We start from the raw sequence: 22,256 nt of genomic DNA on the forward strand, positions 1-22,256 counted from the left end.
TAATCGAGAGAAGTAAGCAGAAATAAGCAGGTTTTTTTTTTGTTTTTTTGTTTTTTTGTTTTTTTTCCTCGTGCCTTTCAGTGCAGAAAATCTCAGGTGATGGAAATCACAGCTGGATTCCTAGGACACTAGAATGTCCCAGATAAATCCTATAAGCTTTTAGCCTGTGGACTTCACCCATTTGAAGACTGCTTTTTTTGCTAAATATTTGTTTTGTGTGTGTGGTGGTGGTGTTTTTTTTTTTTTTTTTTAATAACAGACTATACTTATAATTTACTTTTCTTTGTAGAAAGAGCCTAGGATTACCAAAAATCAGCCATCTCTTTTGAAACATGTGGCAGATAGCTGCGAGCTGCAGCCAGCTTCTTCTTTTCATGTCCTTACTTCTGAGGTTACTACTAGAGAATATTAAGATTGTGTTTACTGTGTAACTTGCAAGATATGTGTGAGGAACCAGTTCTTCCTCCTGGGGTGAAACATTTCCAAGTCTTGGATATATTCTCAACTTTATGGTAGTTGAAATTCTGCCAGTTTGCACTCCTGTCACTGAATTTTGTCTTTCAGTAATTGTGTTTTTATCTTTCAGCAGGCCCAGCAGAAGGTTTGGGAAAAATAATACAGAGGTTTCCTCAGAAGGACTGGGAAGATACTCCTTTCCCACAGGGAATAGAGTTGGTAAGTTTGCACTACGTTTTGTAATTTTTAGAATTTCTTTTACATATAGTTGGGAACTGCCTCCGTACACTAACGTATTATCAGGTCTAACAGGGAATGTGAAGAAATAAGGTAAGTAAAGGGACAGATAACAGCTTTCAGAATAGTAATTTTGGCTAGCAGAAGATAATTTATTCTTACTATATGTTGGTATTCCTTGAATACAAAAGGAATCTGCTTCAAGGTTAGAAGCAGTGTGTTTAAAATAAATGTTTATTTGTGTCTTTTGTTGGCTGCCTTTTTAGAGGTATCCTTAAAACTGCAGATGACTTCTCAAGTCATGTTCAAGTAAACAGATGTATATTTTTATATTGTACACTTTAAAAATGAATTAAAAATTATAATTATTATAACATCACAATTAACTGGCTTCATTAAAACAGTCAGTCTTTAGCATTCATTATGCTGTCTGTTAAGGACAGCAGTAATGAAAGCTGTGCTGAACAAGGTGAGCATACAGTGATCTATTTTAAGTATCCTCTACAGGTAAGTAGCCCTTTCCCTCTCGTGGTGTGATGCTGTGAGATGCAATGAGGAGGTATATCTTGCTCATTCAGGTCAGGGATTCATTACATATATGGCCCTAAAAATCCCACAGAGAAATGGATTACTGTGGTTTGACTATGCAAATGAGGCTTCTGAGAAGTTAGCTGAAACTTACTGCTGTGAACTTAGGGACTTCTGGGACAGGATGAGCTAGGGAAGGAGACGGCCTTTAGGAAGTGTTACAAAATCTGCTGCAGAGAATAAAGACACTGACGCTTCACTGAACTTGTTACACAGATACAGCAAACACAGCAACCTTTTATTGCTATGGTACCTTTTAATTGATGTTCAGCTGGCTTTCAGATTCACAATGTGCCTTTGGCCAGGTGCTGTCCTTTCCTGTGGAAGGGGGAGAAGGACATCTTGGTGTTTTTTGCTTGCCAGCATGCTTTCTCATATGGCAGAGGTTTGTATTATTCACTGTGTGCTGGTGTACGGGACCGGCTGCTCGTTTTCTTCAGCAGTGTGGTTTAAATTTCTTCATAGTCCAGCACAATCCTTATGTTTTGTGGGGATGTCATGCATTAATGACTGGTGTAAGCATTATTTCCGATACACGTGATGGATAGTTACAGTGTTTGTGGTAGGCTTGCATAATACTGCATTTAGCAATGTAGTGCTGTGCTGAAACAATGGAAGCTCCTGCTTTCTCTGAAGTATTTCTGCTACTGTTACAACACGATAGCACTGCACGTAGCTACTGCAGTTTGCTGTAACAGGTAGTGTGTGCTCAGTGATTACTAACCAGGTTGAAATGAGTGACTTTCATAGCAAAGATAGTTATGGATCTTGAGAAGTAACCTTTTGATGTGAAGGCTTAGTTTTGGTTTTTGCTTATTCATTTGTGTTTTGTTTTCTAAACCACTCTCTTGGAGTTGAAGGAGGTGGTTTGTTCTTGCTTTAAACAATAGCAAGAATTTGAGTCATACTGAGATTTATTTTGTCATATTAATCTTCCTTACCTATTTCAAACAGCTCATTTCCACTGATGTTTTGAAATAAAAGAGAACAGTTACAGTTAAAGTAGTGAAGCTGTTTATCTCTACTCAAATTAAGTAGAATCATTGAGACTTGAAACTTCCCAAGGAAAATGAAATCTAGCTGTTTAAATGTTAGGGGCATCTTTTCAGCTAGTCTGTAAAATTATTCAAGTTTTGAATTGCTGTCCAAACATGACAATCAAATTTTATTTAATTAAGATTGAAGAGATAATGCAAAGATCATGTACTAAAGTAAATCATTTAGAAGAGTTGTACACTGGCAAGATGTTGTTCTCAAGTTTTTGTGTGAGTGTAACATGAATCAATATAAATAGCAACACAGTGGGTTTTTTTTCCTTTCTATTTTATGCTTGTCATCTTAAGGGCAATACTGATATCATTAAGTGCATAATGGAAAAAAGAGAAAGGAGGTGAGAATAGTCTAGTTGACAAAAATGTTTATGAGAATTAAAGTAGACATTTTTGTGAATAGTACTTAACTCAAATTAGCCATAGAAGTAGAAACTTTCAAATGTATTTCTTCTCCTTTATGAAGAATCTTTATGGAGTTATATGATTTCTCTGACTGGGAAATGAAATAATAGAACAACAATGACTTCTATTTGAAAAACATTAATCTCTATCCACTTTTCATGAAGGAAAAATGGAAACACACTTTTTATGCCTAGTGGTAAAGTTGAAGGGGGTTCTATTTTTGAGTCTTAGTTTCTGTCAAAGCTGGTTCTTCTACCATGAATCACTGAGATTGTGGTTCCCTTTCATGCCCCCCAATTGTTTTATAAAGTGCGTTATTTGTCTCTGAATTTGGGCACGTGAATATCCAGATTGCATGTCCAAATAATGTAGGATGAATCAGACAATTTGCCTTGGCATTTAATGGATTATATGATCCAACGCTTGTTTTCCATTCGTATTGTTCATGGTATTTTATGAAACAGGGCAAAGAACTATGCCCATACTCACCCCCCAAGTTTGAGTACTTTAAGATGAAAAACGTCTGTGTGGACCACAGATTGTAGAAATGCAGTTGGTCCATGTCCTGCTCAAAAGTTCACTGAGACTTCCTTGGAGGAGTCTTTCCTCCTCTGAACTCTGCATACCTCCTGCTTGACTCCAGTTTGCCAATATTACTGAGACCCAAACTCAGACAGAGTGGTGCACATAGTTCTAAGCTAGATAAAAGCAGTACAGATAATGTTTCTTGTTTTGTTGAGCCCAGTTTTGAAAAATGGGCTGACATAGAAAGGACTGTACCCAGTGGACCTGCCCTTGTCTGAGTGCAAGGGATCATCCTGAGAGCAACTTACCTAGGAAAAAAACCAAACACCAAAATACAAGAACTTCTAGCCTTGACTGCATTTGTACTTCTGCTAATTCAACATAGGTATGTTGAGAACTAGGTCATTATAAAATGTAATTGCAGTTTAAACTTTTCTGAAGAATACTATGTTTCATATATATATATATTGTGCACTATAAGGAGCAAGAACATTACTTAAATGTGATATTTTTTTGTTGTTGTTATGTGAGCATTATGTTAGTTATGTCCTACCTTTCTTTAACACACATTAATTCTGAAATAAACGCGTCGTCCAAAATTCAACAGAAATATACTTAAGGAAGCTCTATTGAAGTCAAGTGTTTGAATTTGTCTTGTAAAATAAATTGTCTCTGATCCCTAGTGGTAAGGGAGCAAAACTGTAACACAGTTGAGGGAATTATGCTGTCAGTAGTTCCTCATTGGTGTATTTTCTTAGCTTCTACCTATCTGCATCTCTGAAAACTTCATCTTGCATTCCTTACATTTTCCATTTATTTAATGGCTTCACAGCTTTTACCTTTGTTTTGTTTATAATTGAAACTTTGAGAACTGAGCCACCTGAAAGTTCCTGTAAAGCATATATGAAGATTTTTAAAAATACACTGATTATAGCTAAGTAGGTCACTAGTACTTTTTTTTTTTAACTGTTTGTTGAATTGTGCTATAAGGTATGTGTATAAGGAATGACATTTATTAAGATGTGTATTATACGTACTGCGTTCCTTCAGAAGCAGCAAGGTTCTCTGATGTGCTAGAATCTCTTGTGGGCTATTCAAAAGGAGGAAAAGAAAACTTACAGTTTCAGCTTAGAATCTGAGCATCTTTAGTTTACTGATGGAGGGCGTTCTAATGCTTCTAGGAGATAAGCTGACTTTGAAGAATGTAAGGATATAAGAATAATTAAGAATATAAGAATTAACAAAAGAATAATATAAGAATTAAGAAAAAGTATTTGCCTCAGAGATGTATTTCACTCATAGGTTTCCAAGAGCATCTCGTTAAAACTTAACAATGTGATAGTTTTAATTTTCTAAGTGCGTATGTTTGGGTACCTTTGACAATAGTTGGTCTGTTTCAGAGAAGTTATTGAAGTTTTACACAAATACACTTTAAGTTTAAAAATAGACCTTTAAACTCATGAGATATACGGCAGTTTAATATTAGGATGGTTAAACTTATTGTTCTCTCTTGTAGAACGAATCTTAGAGTATGTTGGTTGCATGAGTTGGCTTTATATTTCTGCATATTTTTCTTATAAATAAGCCTATTTTACTTCTGCTATAAACTGTTCTAGACGTCGTAATTAGTTATACATCAAAGGAGGAAGCTTTGGTATGCAGTGTTATAATGTATACTTGCGTACTTTGGTATGCAGTCTTACAGTGTATGCTCATTTTTGTCTGGGGGCTAAATTAGCTGAACCACATGTCATCTGCATTACTCAGTTGGGAGGATGATGTTAATTGAGCCAGTGAAAATCACACGTGGAAATTGATTTCATTGTGTGAAACTAAACTGGATGCAATGTTTTTTTTTTTTTTGCAATTTGTGATGAGAAGGGAGGAACATTCGCCCCTATAACGGTTAATAGAGCCATCAATTCATACAAATTTAAATTCAAAGGTATGCAACTGTAGAATTGAGCATATATTTCTAGACAAGCTAGTGGCCTATCCAAATAATTACTCACATCATAAAATGTATCTTTAAGTTGTCAAAAAAAATGTTTATATTCTTTTCCTTTGGATTAAGCTTACAGACATTATGATGCTGTGACAAATGCTTCTGAGGAAAGGCTGTATGCATCCTTTTGTGAGCTGTGTGGAAGCTGGTCACCTCCTTGAGGGTTAGATGTTGCTATCGTGAGCATATTTTTCCTTAGTATACCTTGATTTTAGCATTTCTGCACCTTTGAATGGCTTAAGATATAAACTCTTAAATGTACATGAAGTATTTCCTTTATGAAATATTGGATTTAACTTCCAGATTCCAACTAATGGAATGTGAAAAAAAAAAAATCAAATGACTGTATGGAATGTTATTTATGTATTTTTTGAAGTATGATGGTATTTTGACTTAAGACTTTTGACTTAAAAGGTCTCAATGTTCTGACAAAAACTAACTTCATAGTCCTCTACAACTTTCCAATTCATGATGCTGTACAGATCTTGTGAGTGACAGCTATGCCTCTGAGATGTTAAGGAAGTATATGGTGCTGTTAGGACTTCACAGTGGGATCAGTAGGGGGGAAAGTGAGGGGAAAGAGAGAAATCCAACAAAAAAATGCACCCTATTTGTCTTCAGTGTTGCACTGAAAAACAGAATTGCTGTCAGTCAATGGAAGGCATCCTAAGGTAAGCCAAATTATAAACTTTTGGATATTTCCAACAACGTGTTTCTGAAAAACATTAGACATGCCTATGGAATTTAGCTCAGAAAGCAAATGGTATCCTGGGCTCCATCAGATGAGGGGTGGCCAGCAGGGACAGGGAGGTGATTGTCCTCCTTTACTCTGCTCTTGTGAGGCCCCATCTGGAGTACTGCGTCCAGGTCTGGAGCCCCCAGTACAAGAAAGACAGGGAGCTGTTGGAGAGGGTCCAGAGGAGGGCCACGAAGATGATCAGGGGACTGGAGCACCTCCCCTATGAGGACAGGCTGAGGGAGCTGGGCTTGTTCAGCCTGGAGAAAAGAAGGCTGCGGGGTGACCTCATTGCAGCCTTTCAGTACCTAAAGGGAGCCTACAAAGAGGAGGGGAATCAACTCTTTGAAAGGGTAGATAACAGCAGGACAAGGGGAAATGGTTTTAAGTTGAGGGAAGGGAGATTTAGGTTGGATGTCAGGGGGAAATTCTTTACAGAGAGAGTGGTGAGGTACTGGAACAGCTGCCCAGAGAGGCTGTGGATGCCCCGTCCCTGGAGGTGTTCAAGGCCAGGTTGGATGGGGCCCTGGGCAGCCTGGTCTGGTATTAAGTGTGGAGGTTGGTGGCCCTGACTGTGGCAGGGGGTTGGAGATTCTTGATCCTTGAGGTCCCTTCTAACCTTGGCCATTCTGTGATTCTGTGTGATTCTGTGAAATTGATGCTCTTAACATTTTACAACTATTTGTTTAGTACTATTTTTGTTTTACCACTTGGTATATTCCATGTTTTCTAAAAAAAAAAAAAAAATAAAATCTAATACCTGAATGTTTTATGTAGTATTTTGAATAAGGCATAAGAGATGAACTGGATTGCAGATGAGCCCGTTACAGTCTGAAGTGATTAAAGTTTTAAGGGAGTTAATCTTTAAATGCTTCAGTCTTAACTAGCTGATGTATAAGCCAATTTTTCTACAACAGTAGTGCTTCTAAAGATCTGAATAAACGGTTGACTTATAGCATCCATTTAGCCCCCACTGCACTTGGTCAGCCATAGATGTTTTGGTTCTCTGAGTTCTTTTTCCCCTGAGATTTTGTGTTCAGTTTTCAAGAACCATTACTTAAATAATTCTCTAATGAACAAGTATGTTATTGAGCTTATGGTAGCACTTTGAAGAGCACTGTGGTGGTCTTTACATATTGCATTGCTTTCATATTGCATTGCTTTACATATTGATGCTTTCAGTACTTCAGTAGAAAATATTGTGGCAAATGTACAACTAACATTCTTTATCAGTTACGGACTCAGTTTATATTCCTTTAACTTGTCTATATTATCCTCCAGTGGAAATCTTACAGTGCCATAAATGCTTTGTGTTTTAAAGCAGCGTCTCTGCTGTGCTGTAAAATGGTTATATTCAGGTTTTAGAATCCCACTACTTTTACTGACTGGATTCTAACTTCTGGATTTTGTAGGTTACTGGGACAGAGTAATTTCATATTGAAACCTCAGGATTTTCACACAGTCCTTGCATAGGAAAACATGCTCTTTCTTGACAAAATACTGTGAAAAGATGCAATGAAAGTGATTTTTCTCTCTTTTTTTTTTTTTTGTAACTGGAAAAAAATGCAACATTTCGATACAGTCAACACATTTTAACATATTGAGGTGACACCTCTTTGGAATTTGAACTAATTTTTTCATGGAGATGACAGAAGTAGACTGTATTGAAGTTTAGCCTTCTGTATAGTGGTCAAGTTTTGTTAGGATTCTACTTCTCCCTTTTCCCCCCAGAGGTACTTAGGTGAAATTCTTTTAAATCTTTCAGAGGGGAAAGCCATTTTTTATAAGCTTTCTCAGATGCTTTCCTCTTGTTCATTCTTTGTATCTGTATCATCTCCACAAATAATATCTGACTGCAGTCTTTTCCACCTGAACCTTATGTGTTTTTGATTCATTACCTCTCCATAAGATTTCCCATTCTGATCACTTAAAAAAAAAAAAAAAAAAAAAAGGAAATATCTCATCATGGGTATCTCTGTAAATCTTTGCTCATAGGTTTTTTTTGTGTAACAGTCAAGCTGAGGAGGTTCTGAGACACACAGTTAAGTCACATGGCATTGTAACATGCACAGAGTTCTGTGAGGATGGTGGTAGAATGTCTCAGTATTTTCAGCTTATAACTGATGGACTTGTCTGTGGAAAAACCTCTAGGAGACCCCACTCTTCCTGAGGACCCTGAAATTGTGGTTATTAAATGTTTTTCTGTGTTCTTGTTTAAAAAAAAAAAAAGAGAGAGGTCTGTGTGTAGCGATAGAGGTAATAGAGGTGCTTACTGAATGTAGTGATGTAAATGTGTGACTATGATTCATTTAAATAGTGTTACAGTGATGGAACTGTGTTGGTTTCGTGATTCCTATTTCTTGAGTGTTCTCTCCCACTCGTTTTTGAGACCAAGCTGCAGTTCTCAGCCTCAGTGCTCCTGACTGCCTGTGTCTGGGCAGTCTATTCTTGCACAAATGTGCTGATTTTATCTTCGCTGTGTTTCTCTGAGATTTGAGAATCTGTGGCATTACAGAACATCCTTTGTGCTCTTCATTTTCATAGAGTGCAAGACCAGAATGTATAACACCCTTGGAATAAATGCTTTTGTGGCTACTGTGCTTCAGAAGGAACTTTTTTTACCCATCAGCTTATCTGAGTACTGTAAGTACTCAGTATGAGCACAGAAGTGTTAGAATAAAACATTTTTAAACGAGGAACCATGAAATGATGTAGACTAATGGGGGTGTGCAGCCTGACACTCAGATATCCTGTACAAAAATGGGTTACCTTCATGGTTTACAGAACCATTCTGTTACAGTCTGGGATACAGAGAATGAGTGCTTATATGTCTACGTACACTGTAATTGTACAATCAGATCAATTGTTATATGAAAAGTGCTATTTTCCACTTGCTTCTTGTATCATACCCAGTTTACCTTGTCTAGGTAGTATGCTGGTGCATTTCCCCATCCTTTGTGTGGGTAAACAAGAGTGCTGTGCTTCTTAAACTAAGCATGAATCAGGGAAGTTTTGACTTCTGAAAAAGGCAAACACTGTTCTGATAGCAGGGGCCAGGCAGAGGGAGACTTGAGATAAATAAAAGACTACAGCATTGAGGAAGGCAGTGGGTTGTTCTCCTTATATTTTGAGAATAAGGGAGTAGTGGATGGATTCCACGGCAAAGAAAATTTAGTGTAAGGAGTAGGAAACATTTAAATAGAGCTTAGAATAAGAATTTTGAGCGTTGTTGTTTTAAGTATTGGAAAATATGTGGAGGAATGACTTGTTTGAATGCAGCGTGAAAGTGGAGTAAGTTGAATAGTCTCCTGAGGTTCCTTTTCATTTGTTAATCTGAAAAATAAGCCTCTGGATCTCTGCACATGTCTGGTTGTTTGCTCCTCTGCAGGGAGGGACAAGAGTATCTGTCAGGTGTCTCCTTTGGAATTTTGTCCTCCTTGATGAATGCAGCTTTTCTGAAGAGTTCTTATCATTGTCAAGTCAGTTTTCTATAGCTACCTAATAGGATGATAGAAAATTAAAACTGCAAAATTGTGATAATCCCTTAAGGCATTGAAGTGAAGTATGTCAGAACTGCTTAGCAGTTGTTTAAAATTCCCATAATTTGTTTTGGCTCATTAATAGAAATAATTAATTTTCAACATGCTGTAATAAATTGGAGTCTTACTTAAGCTTGACATACTGTAATTTTGAAGTTTCTGGGGTTCTGCTTGTTTTGGATTTTGTCTGTTTTTGTACAGGGAGCTGGGATTCTGTGTGGTTTGGAGAGAGCTGTAAAGCAAGACTTGTCTACTGAATTCATAACTGTATTTCTAGTTGTCACACAGCTAGCCTGCTTAGATGGTGTGAGGGAACAGGCAGGGAGATCGTGTGCATCTAATCAAATGCAGTCTATTGAGCTGAATAGAAGATTGTGAAGTTTGAGCTGGGTCATTGAATATATTCTGGGAATCCAGAAATAATTTATCTGTGTGGTTGATTGTTAAGAAATGTCAATCAGTTTGGAATGTTTTCTAGTAGTTCAAGAAAACAGGCTAGTGGGGAAAAAAAAGTTTTTTTTTCTGAACAAACTTGTTAACAATGTGTTTTGGTAAAGCTGGTTTGATAAGAATTTCTCATTAGTTGACCAACTGTTTAATTTTCAACTCTTTATATCTTTTTAATACCACTTGATGCAAGTTTATTCTACCAACTTAGATCATCTTGACAAGTTTAAAGTTGACTTCTTCAACTTGGAAAAAATTCTGTGATGATTTCATGCAGTGTGCTTATTTGTGGTAGGTTATAAGAGATGTATCCTACTGGCGTTCATTTCATAATAATTAAAGCAGATAATTAAAACAGAATAGTCAAAAGACTTCACAATTCGGCATACTCTGTGCTACAGCTCGCAACGTTTTTATGCCATTAGAAGTCAAACAATCATTTGTATGGAGTATGGAGACTTTCTACCTGTTTCCAGTTTCCTTAACCAGTTTCACTTTCTGCCTGCAGTGCAGGGTGGAGCAAGTGGCTGCTCTCAGCACCTGATGCAATGAAACGTAGCCTTGGCACAAGTACCTGTGGAGACTTGAGGAGAAAGCTGACTTGAGTCATTCAGTACCTGAAAGAGTCCTAGGGAAAGAACTCAGAGGTTAATTTCTTTTTTTCTTTTTTTTTTTTTCCCAGAAGAAATTTGTTGGCCTCAAGTAACTGCATGGAGTTGGAAAAAAGAACATGTTCAGGTCTTTCAGGTTTTAGCATACAGCTTTTTGTACATCTTTTGTCCATTACCTCACAACTAAATACACAACTCACAGTTTATTGCTTTTGTTGATACAAAGACTTGGTATTTGTAGGTGTAAAAAGAATACCTTTATGAATTTACTTTCAGGTTTGAAAATAGGGAAAGGAGATGAGCTTCCTATATGGCCTTCCTCCTGTATTGTTCTGTAATAATTTCTGATAAGGTCTAACCTAATTTTAATAACCTCAGGGAACTATACGAGCATTTATAATCAGGTGTTTACTTCAGTAGGATTTGGTAAATATTGGCTGAGATTATAATGAAGATACTTCCTTGTTTTCAGTAAAATCAATAAACTTAGTTGAGGGAATTCCCTTCTGATTACAGAAGAGTGAGAAGAAAGCCATAAGCATGGTTAGTCAGTAATAAGTTTTGAGTAAGGAGGCAATAGTGTGGAACCTGGTATTTGGTCAGCAGTTTACCTACCTTTCCTAGCAATAACTCTTGTACTGTCTTCATTGTTCTATGAATATCAGATATAAACCTATAAACCAGATATAAAGGCCAAAATATTTCAAAAATGATTGTTAATGCTGTGGTTTGATCCATAAAGTGGGATGCCTTTATTTAATGTTTCTAGAAGAGACCTCTGTGCCCTGTGGTTTAGTTGCAGTATCTTTATGTTCTTCTTGGGCATGCTGTCAAAGGATCATTTGAACAGGTGTTTTTATTTAGCTGTAATGGACACCAGGATAAAACTAAGAGGTAGTTTTATTTCTATATCAACAGTAGAGTAATAAATTAAGCACTTGAACTGGCCCATAGTATGATTCTCTGAAGCTACAACTTTCACAGATTTGGAGATAAGGCAGTTCAGACTACAAGTGAAGTTAATATCACTTGTGTGGTGATCCTTTAAAGGTCTGTAGTTCTTTCTCAACCTGCAACTCATTAAAGCTGAGCTACAAAGTGAACCTAAGCAAAGGATGGGAATGCTGAGAGCCAAATCTTCTTTTAAATGGCTTTTCAAACTCATTCTCAAAGGGCTTCCCTGACAGGATATGGCAAATCTTGCAGTTTTTAATTCACGATGAGAATATAAGACAAGTCATTTCAGCTCATCTTCTCTATGGAAATGTGCAGTTGTCCCAGGTCCAGCCATCTGTTTTCAGATGACTCTTAACAGATTTCTTCATTTATGTGTCTGGTTTGTTCTTCTTCTTGTTGTTTCTCCGGTTTCTGTTAGCTACTGTGTTTTGCCCTGGGGGCAGAGAAAAAACAGGTAGACTTAAAAATGCCACCTGTGCTCTGCACGCTGCTGTAACGTGCAGATGTTGCAGTACCCATCTCCATTTTGGATTACATCAGGTAAAAAAGTGAACAAACAAAACTAAAAAAACCCTGCACATTTAAAGTAGAGACTTGATCACTTTCTGATATTCCTGAAGTGATTTTTTTTTCCTCGTGTTTTTAGATTTGTCTCAAACTAAGGTACTACTGTTCTTTTTGAAGTAACTTTTTCATCTAGATTTTGTCATGAAATTGTCCTCAAACTGCTGCTCATCTTTTTTTTTTTGCACTGTCTGATTTCTTAATCATTAACAAGAAACCATATTTTATTTATGTCAACAAAAGGAGGTATGAAAAACAGGTAGGTCACACTCAGATACTGAATAGGTTTTCAATTTTATCAATTCAAAAATGTCTGTTCTTGTTATGTTGAAAGAATGCACGTTCTGCCTTGAGTCTCTGCCAAGTTACCTGAACTAATATAACCAATATACACATAAAATTAGAAATAAAACAATTTTAATGGAGCAAATAATGTGTAATAACACTTCCCCTGCCTCCTAATAAAATATTCTGTTTATATTGAGCTGCTAATATTCCTGTTGTCATTTGGCAAAAAATTGTGAGGAGTTTAATAAAAAAAAAAGTTGGCTTGAACTTTTGGCTTTTCAATATTTATCCTTTCTTGGTGTTTTCAGAATTCAGTGTTTGAGTCCTATACTTAAATAGAGGTAATTAAATGTAAGACCATGGTAGAGTGTCTTGAGAAGAAACTGTGATGGGACACACTTAGATCACGTAAATCTTGAAGATTGACTCAGTATATTATACTGGATTTCAATTAAGCAAATATGATTTTAATGTTAAAAATGCCCAATGACAGTGATTTCATTGCTTTGTCTTAGGTTCATTTGTGACCTGCAAGGTCAGGAAACATTTCTTTTCTTCTAAAAAATATTAATAGAGTTTTGGTCCAAGAGCAGATATGTACTTCGGTAATTTACTGAAAAATAAACATTCTCTTTTTGTTTTCGCCTGTTGTTTCATTTTCCGCATGTGTTTGAGTGTTGTAACATGTAGAAGAGAGAGATAAGGTCATTAAAGTCATGACCTACAAGTTCAGAATGAACAATGAATTAGATTTAATACCAAAATAGTGGGATAAGAATTAGGTACTAAAGTTACAGTGTGCATTTGTGACCTCAATGTTTTTAACATTCTTCGAATACCAGATTTGTCTGCTTCTCGCCATCACCTCATGATTATTCGCTATAACTGCATACCAGGAAAGCTTATTTCACAATGATTTTCCTTCATTCTGGCCCAGTAATATACTTGTAGAGACTTGTTGGCATTTGGAATTTATAAGATTTGTTGTTAGATTTTTCATATCAGTTTTGTGTCCTCTATATTGCATTTGATCTCCTTCTTTCAAGTAATAGAGAAATTTCTTGAAAAGGCACTGGAGAGTCTGTTTTTCTTCCTCAAATTAAGGTATCTTGCTTGTCCAGCTGATATGTTTTAGCAGCAGCAACCTCTACATTAGAAGCTCTTGAGCATCCACATAGAATTATATTTGTACTGAGTAATAAAAATTGCTTAGTAATATCACTTGTTGCTGGTTTTGGCTATGGCTGAATCACTTATATAAACATGCCCTCGAAGTTTTCTATTTTGAAATTCAAAATTTGTTTCTTGCACAACCTTGATTAATAGTATTATTTGAAAGATTTTTTTTTTTTTTCTCCTGTCATTTCATGTTGAAATGTCTTTAGTCTAGAAGATTAATGGTGTAGTTGGAAAACTGCTTTGGAATGTTGTATTAAATGGATATCTACATTTTTTGGGTGATATAATTGTGCAAAATTAACATGAATTGGGGAGCAGTTTCCAATTTATATAACCAAAGACAGATAAAATAGATGGAAATCCATTACTTGGTCAATACTGATCAGGCTCGAGACAATGATATTAGTTCTTTCTAATAGTACTTTCCAGCTGAAGAAAATAAGTGGTTGAGTTGTTTTCAGTATGCCTGAGAAAACACATAGTAATAGTAAATTATATGAAATCATATGGTTAGCTGAAATATATTTGAATATTTATTAAACTTTAAGCAAAGGAATATAAACGTTAAATCTTATTTTTCTGGCTGCCACACATATACTTCTGTTTGTACTTTGCATGGCGAAGGCTGAGTAGATATTTTCAGGTAAGTGTTCAAATGTCCATTTTGACAAATTTTCTTCCAAGATGAGCTACAAAACAGTGAAGGAAAAGATAACTGATCTTGTGTTGACTTTGGCTTTAGACTGCAAGTCGTATGGTGGTATTGTGGAAGAGGTCAGCTGAAACCACTTAACTCCTCGAACTCTTGAATTTGAACTTAAATTTATAGAGATAATTTTAGCAGGTTGGTTTTATTAAGCTGTTTCTTGATTTGTTAAAATGGAAGGGCAGATGAAGTTCAACCACAAAACCAGAGCCTGCGTAAAGGCTTATAGGTGCATCGTGTCTTTCAAAGCTCACTGTCAAGCTTGCAAGAGTACATAAGACGAGATCATTCTGATGTATCTTCCTTCATCCTTAGACTTGTTTCTGTAGAAACTTCCGTAGCAGTTTCTTCATTTAGAGAAGTAATTTTCTAAGAGTCTGTGTTTCTAATCTGATGTTAGTGAATTTTTTTTTTTTTCAAAATGGATATTCAAGCAGAAATATTCTCTGGAATGTTTGATGGTGGCTATTATTTCTGATAAAGTGTTTTGAGATTATCAGTTACTAAGTAGGCATTTGTTCTAAGTATTCTTGTTTCATTTGTTAAATACATAGATGTGATCTGTACTGAAGTATTTTAGGGTGTGTAGTATGGGATAATAATGGCATACTTCATATATTATTAACTATTAAGGTGTGGCATTATTACAGCATATGCACACCCTATTCAGTGAAATTGCTTAAATATGGTAGAGCTTATAAGCTTTCCTTTTAAAGTATTAATTTACTGTGATGAGTTGGGTAATAGAATATGTCCTGTACATTATTTTTACCTATTATGGATGTTACCTTACATGTGGATTGCAACGCTGATACTGCAGTGGAAACCTTAATTAAATTAGGGACCGAGTTAAGTAGTGGCTTCTGAAGTTGTATTCAAAGAAAGAAACTTACTGGCTCTTGTCTGTTCGAATGATCAATTTTCAGTATGGCCGAAAATGTACCTTTTTGATTTTAGTTTTCCAGTATTTTTTTGTCTGACGCTGAATGAAGTATAATGGATTGGTCCTAACTCAGTGTTATCTAGCTTTTTTTTTTTTTAAATACAAGCTACCCCCTACTTTAGGTTTTCTTCCACAGAGGTGTGGGAGGAAGGTGTTCTCTGTGCCAGCATCCATCCAGTATAAGAGAAGACTACTCAACTTAAGCTTCAACCTAGAATTGCATAAGCAAGATTTGCAAAGAGAGCTTAGCTATATCAGACACAGTATAAGAGAGAGTACAGGAAAGATGCATGCCATTTTATAACTGGGACAGCATTAGGATGACTCTGTGTTTAAATTTCAGCTTATTAGTGAAAAGTTGGCTAGTTTCTACACAGTCTTATTCTTACTAGAACGTATGCAGAACTGTCATTTCCCTAAATTATCTGCTTTACTGCTACAGGACTTCCATGAACTTTGGAAGGCTGTGTTTTAAATATTAATTTTAGCAACGTAACAGATAAATATTTGTAGATATATTATTGCTGTAATTAGAAATGTTATGCCACAGAGAAGCTGAGCTACTTTCCACAAGTCAAACAAGACTTGTGGTGAGATGTTAAGTTTACATTAATTGCCAGAGTTGGAGAGTTTGTGTTCATTTTTACTTTCTTCAACTGGATGACTTTTTTTTTAAAGTTTAATTGTACTGTTTTCATAAAACAGTTTTGGGTATTGTGTGATATTAGGAAAATAAGCTTTCCTGACAGTGCTTTAAATATCAGATTCCTGAGAAAAGGACTCCATGGGCATCTCGTAGCACGTGCTCTGATGTCAGCAGGCTTCAGGCTTCATTACCGCTTCTTTGGGGCCAGTAACACTGTTGTGATTTTTGTCACATCGACATGCCACGAATAAGTTGCTATACATTCTTGCTGGTATTTGTTACCTTCTTGATCCTCTGATTTTGGAGCCGCTTGCTTTACAACATGGGATCATTGCTACTGGGAGAGTGTCTTCTGTGCAGAGAATCCAGGGTGTATACCTGTATTGGAATGGTGCTCTCCTACTCCAGGATTTTCCTGTATTGAGGGATGAATCAGAGGCAGTACTGTTTTGTACTGCTTTATTGGCCTGGTGTGGTCCTAAGGGTGTGCTGTGTTCTTGGCAGAGAAGCAGCTGCATTGGATCTGGAGGGGCAGTGCCAAGGATCAGTTTGCCAAAGGAATTGTGCGTCCATGTCCTTGTGTCCTGGGATGTGACAGGGGAAGGGAGGGAAGAAAAACTGATTATTTTGAGTGCTCATCTTTTACTTACTTGAAAAAATTTTCCTAACTTTTTAAATAATGTTTTAAGGTTAAAAAGAATGCTTCTAATGAATTTACCAAACAGGAGTTTTGACTCTGAAATTTCCAACCAAACTGCCAAGAGTGTGCTTTCATGAAAGCCTGTGGCCAGCCTGCTTATCTTCATTTGGAACAGAGCATCATAGCTTCTGGTGCTTGTTGCTGTTTGACTTTTCCTCACTATGAACTGTTTTGTAATTTCTTTACCAAATCTTGTTTGTGTTTATCTTTTGTTCATGAAATTAATTTGTGTGTGAAACAGTACATGATTCTGTAAACTTTGAGTTCCTATCTGACATCTTGTCCTTTCCTCCTCTTTGGGATGCAGCTGTGCCATTGGAAGAGGTTACAGCCTAGGCTACCTGTAACTCTTTCATCACCTCTTTGAAACACAGGCCAACTGTGCTGTCATACTTAATATAAACAGCCAGAAGATGGAAGGTTTGCATGTTGATGGCAATAGTTCTATTTCTAGACAAATTTATTCCTCAGATACTTGTAGGAACTAATAATCTACTGTATACTTTCTGCTTACTGTAGACCTAGCAGTAAGTACTGCTTAGTAAGAAGAGCAGAGAGGCTACAATTATGGATCCATTTTAAATTTTTGAAGACATGGATCTGCACTGACCTGTGGAGTATGTTAAAGGAGCTCACTGTTCTTGGTTGACAGGTTCTAAAAAAAAACGTATTTTCCAATAACATTTTCCTTCTGTCTTAGCTTTAAAAAACAAACAAACAAAAAAAAACACCCTGCATTTTTGGCTTTGTACATAAGAATTGTTTGCTAGTCACAATATTGGAAGCGATCCACGAGTGTTCTACATGATGTCCTAATCAGGGGAAAGAAAAGCCCCCCCTGCAATAGGTATGTCCAAAGTCATCCAACACATTCAACTAGAAAAATGTGTGTGTTTGTCTTCCTGTAATTGACTTGAGTGCCAGGGGCTGTAAGAATTGAATTTTCCTGATCAAGACCCTTTCCTCCCTTTGTGAGAGTCAGACTTGAAGGGAACAATTCAAGCCAGACTTCTCTGCTGAGGAATCTGGAGTAGATGCTCAGATGCTTGTCTCGCTGGGAGATGAATGGGTTAAAGCCACACTTCTCCCAGTCCTCTAGTTCTGGCCAAAGTAGCTAGGACTGAGTCCTGTGAAGTACACGAGTCCTGATTTTTCAATTGATTTTACACTGACAGACTTCATTTTGATGGGAAAGCAGAGATGTTACTTAAAATCTGTAGCAGTATTATGGCACGAAAATACTGACGTGGACTTTAATACGTGGGGCTCTGATTTCACTGCCACATCCTATAAATTTTGCACAAGACTGCAATTTCTATGTGATGTTTTTGATTATAATAAACATGACTAATAACCTAATCTAGAAAAGAATTACACTGCTTGAGGTCATGAACCTAATCCTTGAAAATGCCATGGATCATACTGACAAAACTCATCTCCAAGTACAATTATGTGTATAAATAAATGTAGAATAGTAATTTCTCCCAAATATTCTTTATTTTTCATTTCATTATTTATTTATTTGTTTATTTGAATTTCTGGACAGTGAAGGAAAGGTTGACTTTGAGAGCTTTGTGGCATTTTTACTGGGGCTTTTAAAATTCTTGTAAATAAATACTTGCATACTTTAAACTGAAACTGAGCATAAAGTGATGCTTGCTATTTTTGTCTTACATATACTGGCTACCTCAGTATGGGTTATTTGCTTTGGTGAACTTTAGTAATACAGGTTACAGTTTCTTTTTTCGCCTCATTTTGAATGAAATTAATGGTGATTTCAAACAGAATCTAGAAACGAGATCTGTGTAATACTTAGTTGGGAAAAGGGAGAAAGAAGCTTGTTAAAAATGGTTAAATGTCAACATATTTCCACAGCTTTTTGTGAGCGTTTTCATGTGGATTCATTGGAAATGACAAGACAGAGTATTTTTTTAGATTTTTTTTCCTATTGGCTGGCAATATTTCTTTCTATTTTCCTTTACTAAGCAAACTATTTTTATATTTAATTTAAAAAAAAAAAAAAAAAACACAAAAAACCCTCAAACCAACCAAGAACCTACAGTTTCTGGAAATAATTATTTTAGATGAGACATTTTTGACACTTTTGATAACATGATGACCTTCTCTAAATGATTTTTAACCTTAGTTTTGCAAGCGTAGACTATCAGGCCTTATGATGGTCAGTCATGAGTTCTGTGTCTTTGTTGAAGTGAGTTGACATTGAAGAACCCCTCTGTTAGAATAACCAGTAGGAGCTGGTTCACATCAGTTGCATGAAGAAACCACAAGTATCTGCCTTCCAGCAAATACTGGAATCTGATACTGGGAGATACGATCTAGCAGATACTAGATCCAACAGCCACAAGAAAGGTGGTGCTCCAGTCAATTTTCCTTGACTTTTTTCCCCTTTAAAGTAAAATTGTTTGTTAATTTTTAACATTGCCCAAGGATGTGCTTTAAGTAGTTACATAATAGATGTGTTCTATGGTTTCACGTGAGAAGGAGCATTATACAGTGTATGATTTCAAGTCCAAGGATTTAAGTACTTATTTATTTATTTTTACTGCTTGTCTGTGAGAGATGGTAATCTTTAACTGCCTTTATTGTTGCACTTTTGGTTAAAAGTCCCCTTGTGCTTTCTTCTTACTGAGATACATAACTTCGTACTACAACTAAGATTAGTTAACTGAAGGAATGCTACGTTGGCTTGTTCCACCCCTGTACAATTGTAGCCCCCTCAGTCACATTTTCTGCCTGATGCATTTGATGCTGGAATGGAGAGAAAGAATGGCACTGTGGTCCAGCTGCACCTTCTTTCATCATCTGACTTTTTTCTTCTTTTTCTCTGGCCCTATTCCCTTTAAACAATTTTTAAAAAGGATGACAGTGGATTAGATTAAGAAGTTAGTAAGCTATACTTACTACTTGGGTATATGTTTTGACAGTTACTGCTCAATATTCTGCATATGGTATCTTGGTGTGCATTAAAAAGAGCGTGGCCAGCAGGTCAAGAGTGGTGATCTTCCCTCTTTACTCTGCCCTGGTGAGACAAAATTGCAAATACTGTGTCCAGTTCTGGGCTCCCCCAGTTCAAAAAAGATGGGGACCTCCTAGAAGGAGTCCAGTGGAGGGCCACAAAGATAGTTAAAGGCCTGGAGCATCTTTTGTGCAAGGAAGAGGCTTAGTAACCTGGGTCAGTTCATTCCGGGGAAAAGAAGACTGGGAGATGTGATAAATACTTATAAATATCTAAAGGGAGGTGGGAGGTAAATGGATGAAACCTGGTTCTTCTCAGTGGCATGTAGCAATAGGACATGGAGTAATGGCCTAAAACTTCAACATAGGAAATTCCGTACTAACATGCAGAAGAACTTCTTTACTGTAAGGGTGATGGAGCACTGGAGCAGGTTGCCAGAGAGGTGATGGAATCTCCTGTGTAGATATTCACAACCTGAGTGGACACCTACCTGTGTGACCTGTTCCTATGGTACCTGCTTTAGCGGGGGAGCTGGACTCAATGATCTCTTGAGGGCCCTTCCAACCCCTGTAATTCTGTGGTTCTGTGATATGCAGCCTTTTCTTCACTTCCATACACAGAAAGAGAAGGTATTTCCAAGGAAAAAGTGAAAGATGCTAAAGAACGTATGTATAATACAGTAGTCCTGTAGCAAAGAAGCCAAAATAGAGTGGATGCAAGAAACAAATAATTGTCATAACATTAGAGTTGATCTGTTTGTGTACAAGTGAATTTCTAGCAGTGGAAGGTTTGCAGTTTTGCCATCACCATACTCGGGGTTTTTTCAGCTGTGAAGGTGAGGTGTCATCAGTTGATATGCACAGTACACAGCAGCGAAGAGGGCTGTGAAATCCTCCTGATCATATTTAAAGTGGTTTAATATGTCTGATCTGCTTAAAGTAATTGTTATTCGGATTTTCTTTTCCAGCTGTTTGTTAAATCTCTGCAAGTGACTGTTCCTATGGCTCAAATTGCGGAGATGGGAGTTCTAGGTTGTAGGACTACCTGGAATCTTTCCATCTTTATCCATGAGTTTTAAACTCATGTACAAGTACATAACTGCCTGGTCTCCTAGATGATCTGTTGATCACATTTCTACAGTGCTAATTTTACTGTATCCTATTTCTGAATAATCTCCATCCTTGAAGGTTTTCAAGGACTCAGTAGAGCCCCGATCTGGTTTGACTTGAGAGAGTTTATCCTGCCTTGAGTTGGCAGTGGGACTCGAGCCCTCTTGAGGTGCCTTCTGTGTGCTTCCCCATATACGTAGGAGGGGAGGTACTCATGCAGTGGGATTACATCTAGGTGTATCCAGATTACTGCATCCCACCTCATCACTGGTGGCCTGACTGAGCTAAAGATGGTTGGTATAAAGTAAAGGGAAAAAAAAAAGAAGAAGAAAAACACTCATCTCCTATTCCAAATTCTTCCCATTCTTGTGAAGTTCAGTGTAGTTTTACATTTCCGTGTGTCTTGGGAAAAAACATTTGGTGTCAGAGGAAAGTTTATTTAAGTAATTGTTAAGTAAAGGAAAAAATGTTGTAGAATTCCCTGTCTGATTTGCATTTAAAGTAGTTTGAGTTCATAATGTGAATTTATTTGCATTCAAATATCTTGAATTGCTTTGATATTGCCTTGATTCTTAATTTATTGGCATTCAGTTTGTAATTTTTGGCTAAACGTTTCCCCATCATCTGTTCTTGATGGATATTTCCTATTTTAACCTTTAGTTGCATAGTCTAAAAGAGTAGAAGTAGGAAAATATCAGTTGTAATTGTGCTGAAAACAAACACTGACGTGGACTTTTCTGAGAACTTCGGGGACTTCGAAGTTTGACGTGGAGTTTCTCCATTCTGAAGTTTTATTTTGAAAACGTTTCCCTGTATTTTTCAGTTGTGGATTTTTAGGGAAGCAGGAGATGGTATTCCAAACAAGAAGAAATTATTTCTTACTGGTACATATGTAAATGTATTTAATTTATAAGACTTTTTCTTTGGGCTCTCCCTAATGCTCAGTGACATGTTTCATGCTACTGCATTGAACCTTGGAATTTTAGTGGTTTGTAGGGGAAAAACTGTGTCTTGGGAAAGTGTCTGGTAATTCAGCTAGTTCTAACTGGTTTGTCAGGGTCTGTTTGTGTGCATGAATTATAGTAAAGCTGTCTGAGAAGAAAATGGGCTGTCTACGTATTTATTTTAGTATCTTTTTAGGCTTCAAGTATTTTGGAATAGTTTAACTCAGTAAAAACATCTGCAAGCTTACTCTGGAACTTGTCATTTTACATAGCACAGCAAATTAGCGGTGTTTGTTTTGCACAAAAAGTGCTGCTGCAGTTTCTGTAGTCTACGACAGTCGAACTTGTCCAAAACAAGACACAGTTATTCCACAGATGCTGAAATGTTTCCTAGTTAAAGCGTGGAGTCCCACAGGGCCAGACCTTTGCACTTGCCTTCACTGAGCATGGCAAGGTTCCTGACAGCATCCCGTGCTCTGAAGAGGAGTGTGGCAGGAGGTCCCACCCCCAGGTGGTACTGGCTGCATTTTGGGCCAAACATCAGCTGGAACAGGGACAGAAAGTAGGATGACAGAGACGACCTTATTGACAAATTTCTTCAGAAATACAAATATTTTGAAGCTTCTAAATATTTTATTACGTTAT

At 36.8% G+C, this 22,256-nt stretch overlaps 1 protein-coding gene across 4 annotated transcripts in view; it reads left to right on the forward strand.

Moving 5' to 3' along the window:
* The window catches only part of SBF2 (SET binding factor 2), a 238,479-nt gene that overhangs the window by 41,376 nt on the left and 174,847 nt on the right, over window positions 1-22,256 (forward strand). For 3 of the 4 annotated variants that reach the window (XM_031613849.2, XM_090140453.1, XM_031613852.2), the window contains exon 2: window positions 587-675. In XM_031613849.2, the coding sequence (XP_031469709.1) occupies window positions 587-675 (89 nt within the window). The remainder of the gene's footprint in view (window positions 1-586; window positions 676-22,256) is intronic. The other variant, XM_031613850.2, reaches the window with a different exon arrangement.

Source organism: Phasianus colchicus, chromosome 5 (genome assembly GCF_987193195.1).
Source record: "Phasianus colchicus chromosome 5, bPhaCol1.hap1.1, whole genome shotgun sequence".
Taxonomy (NCBI): domain Eukaryota; kingdom Metazoa; phylum Chordata; class Aves; order Galliformes; family Phasianidae; genus Phasianus; species Phasianus colchicus.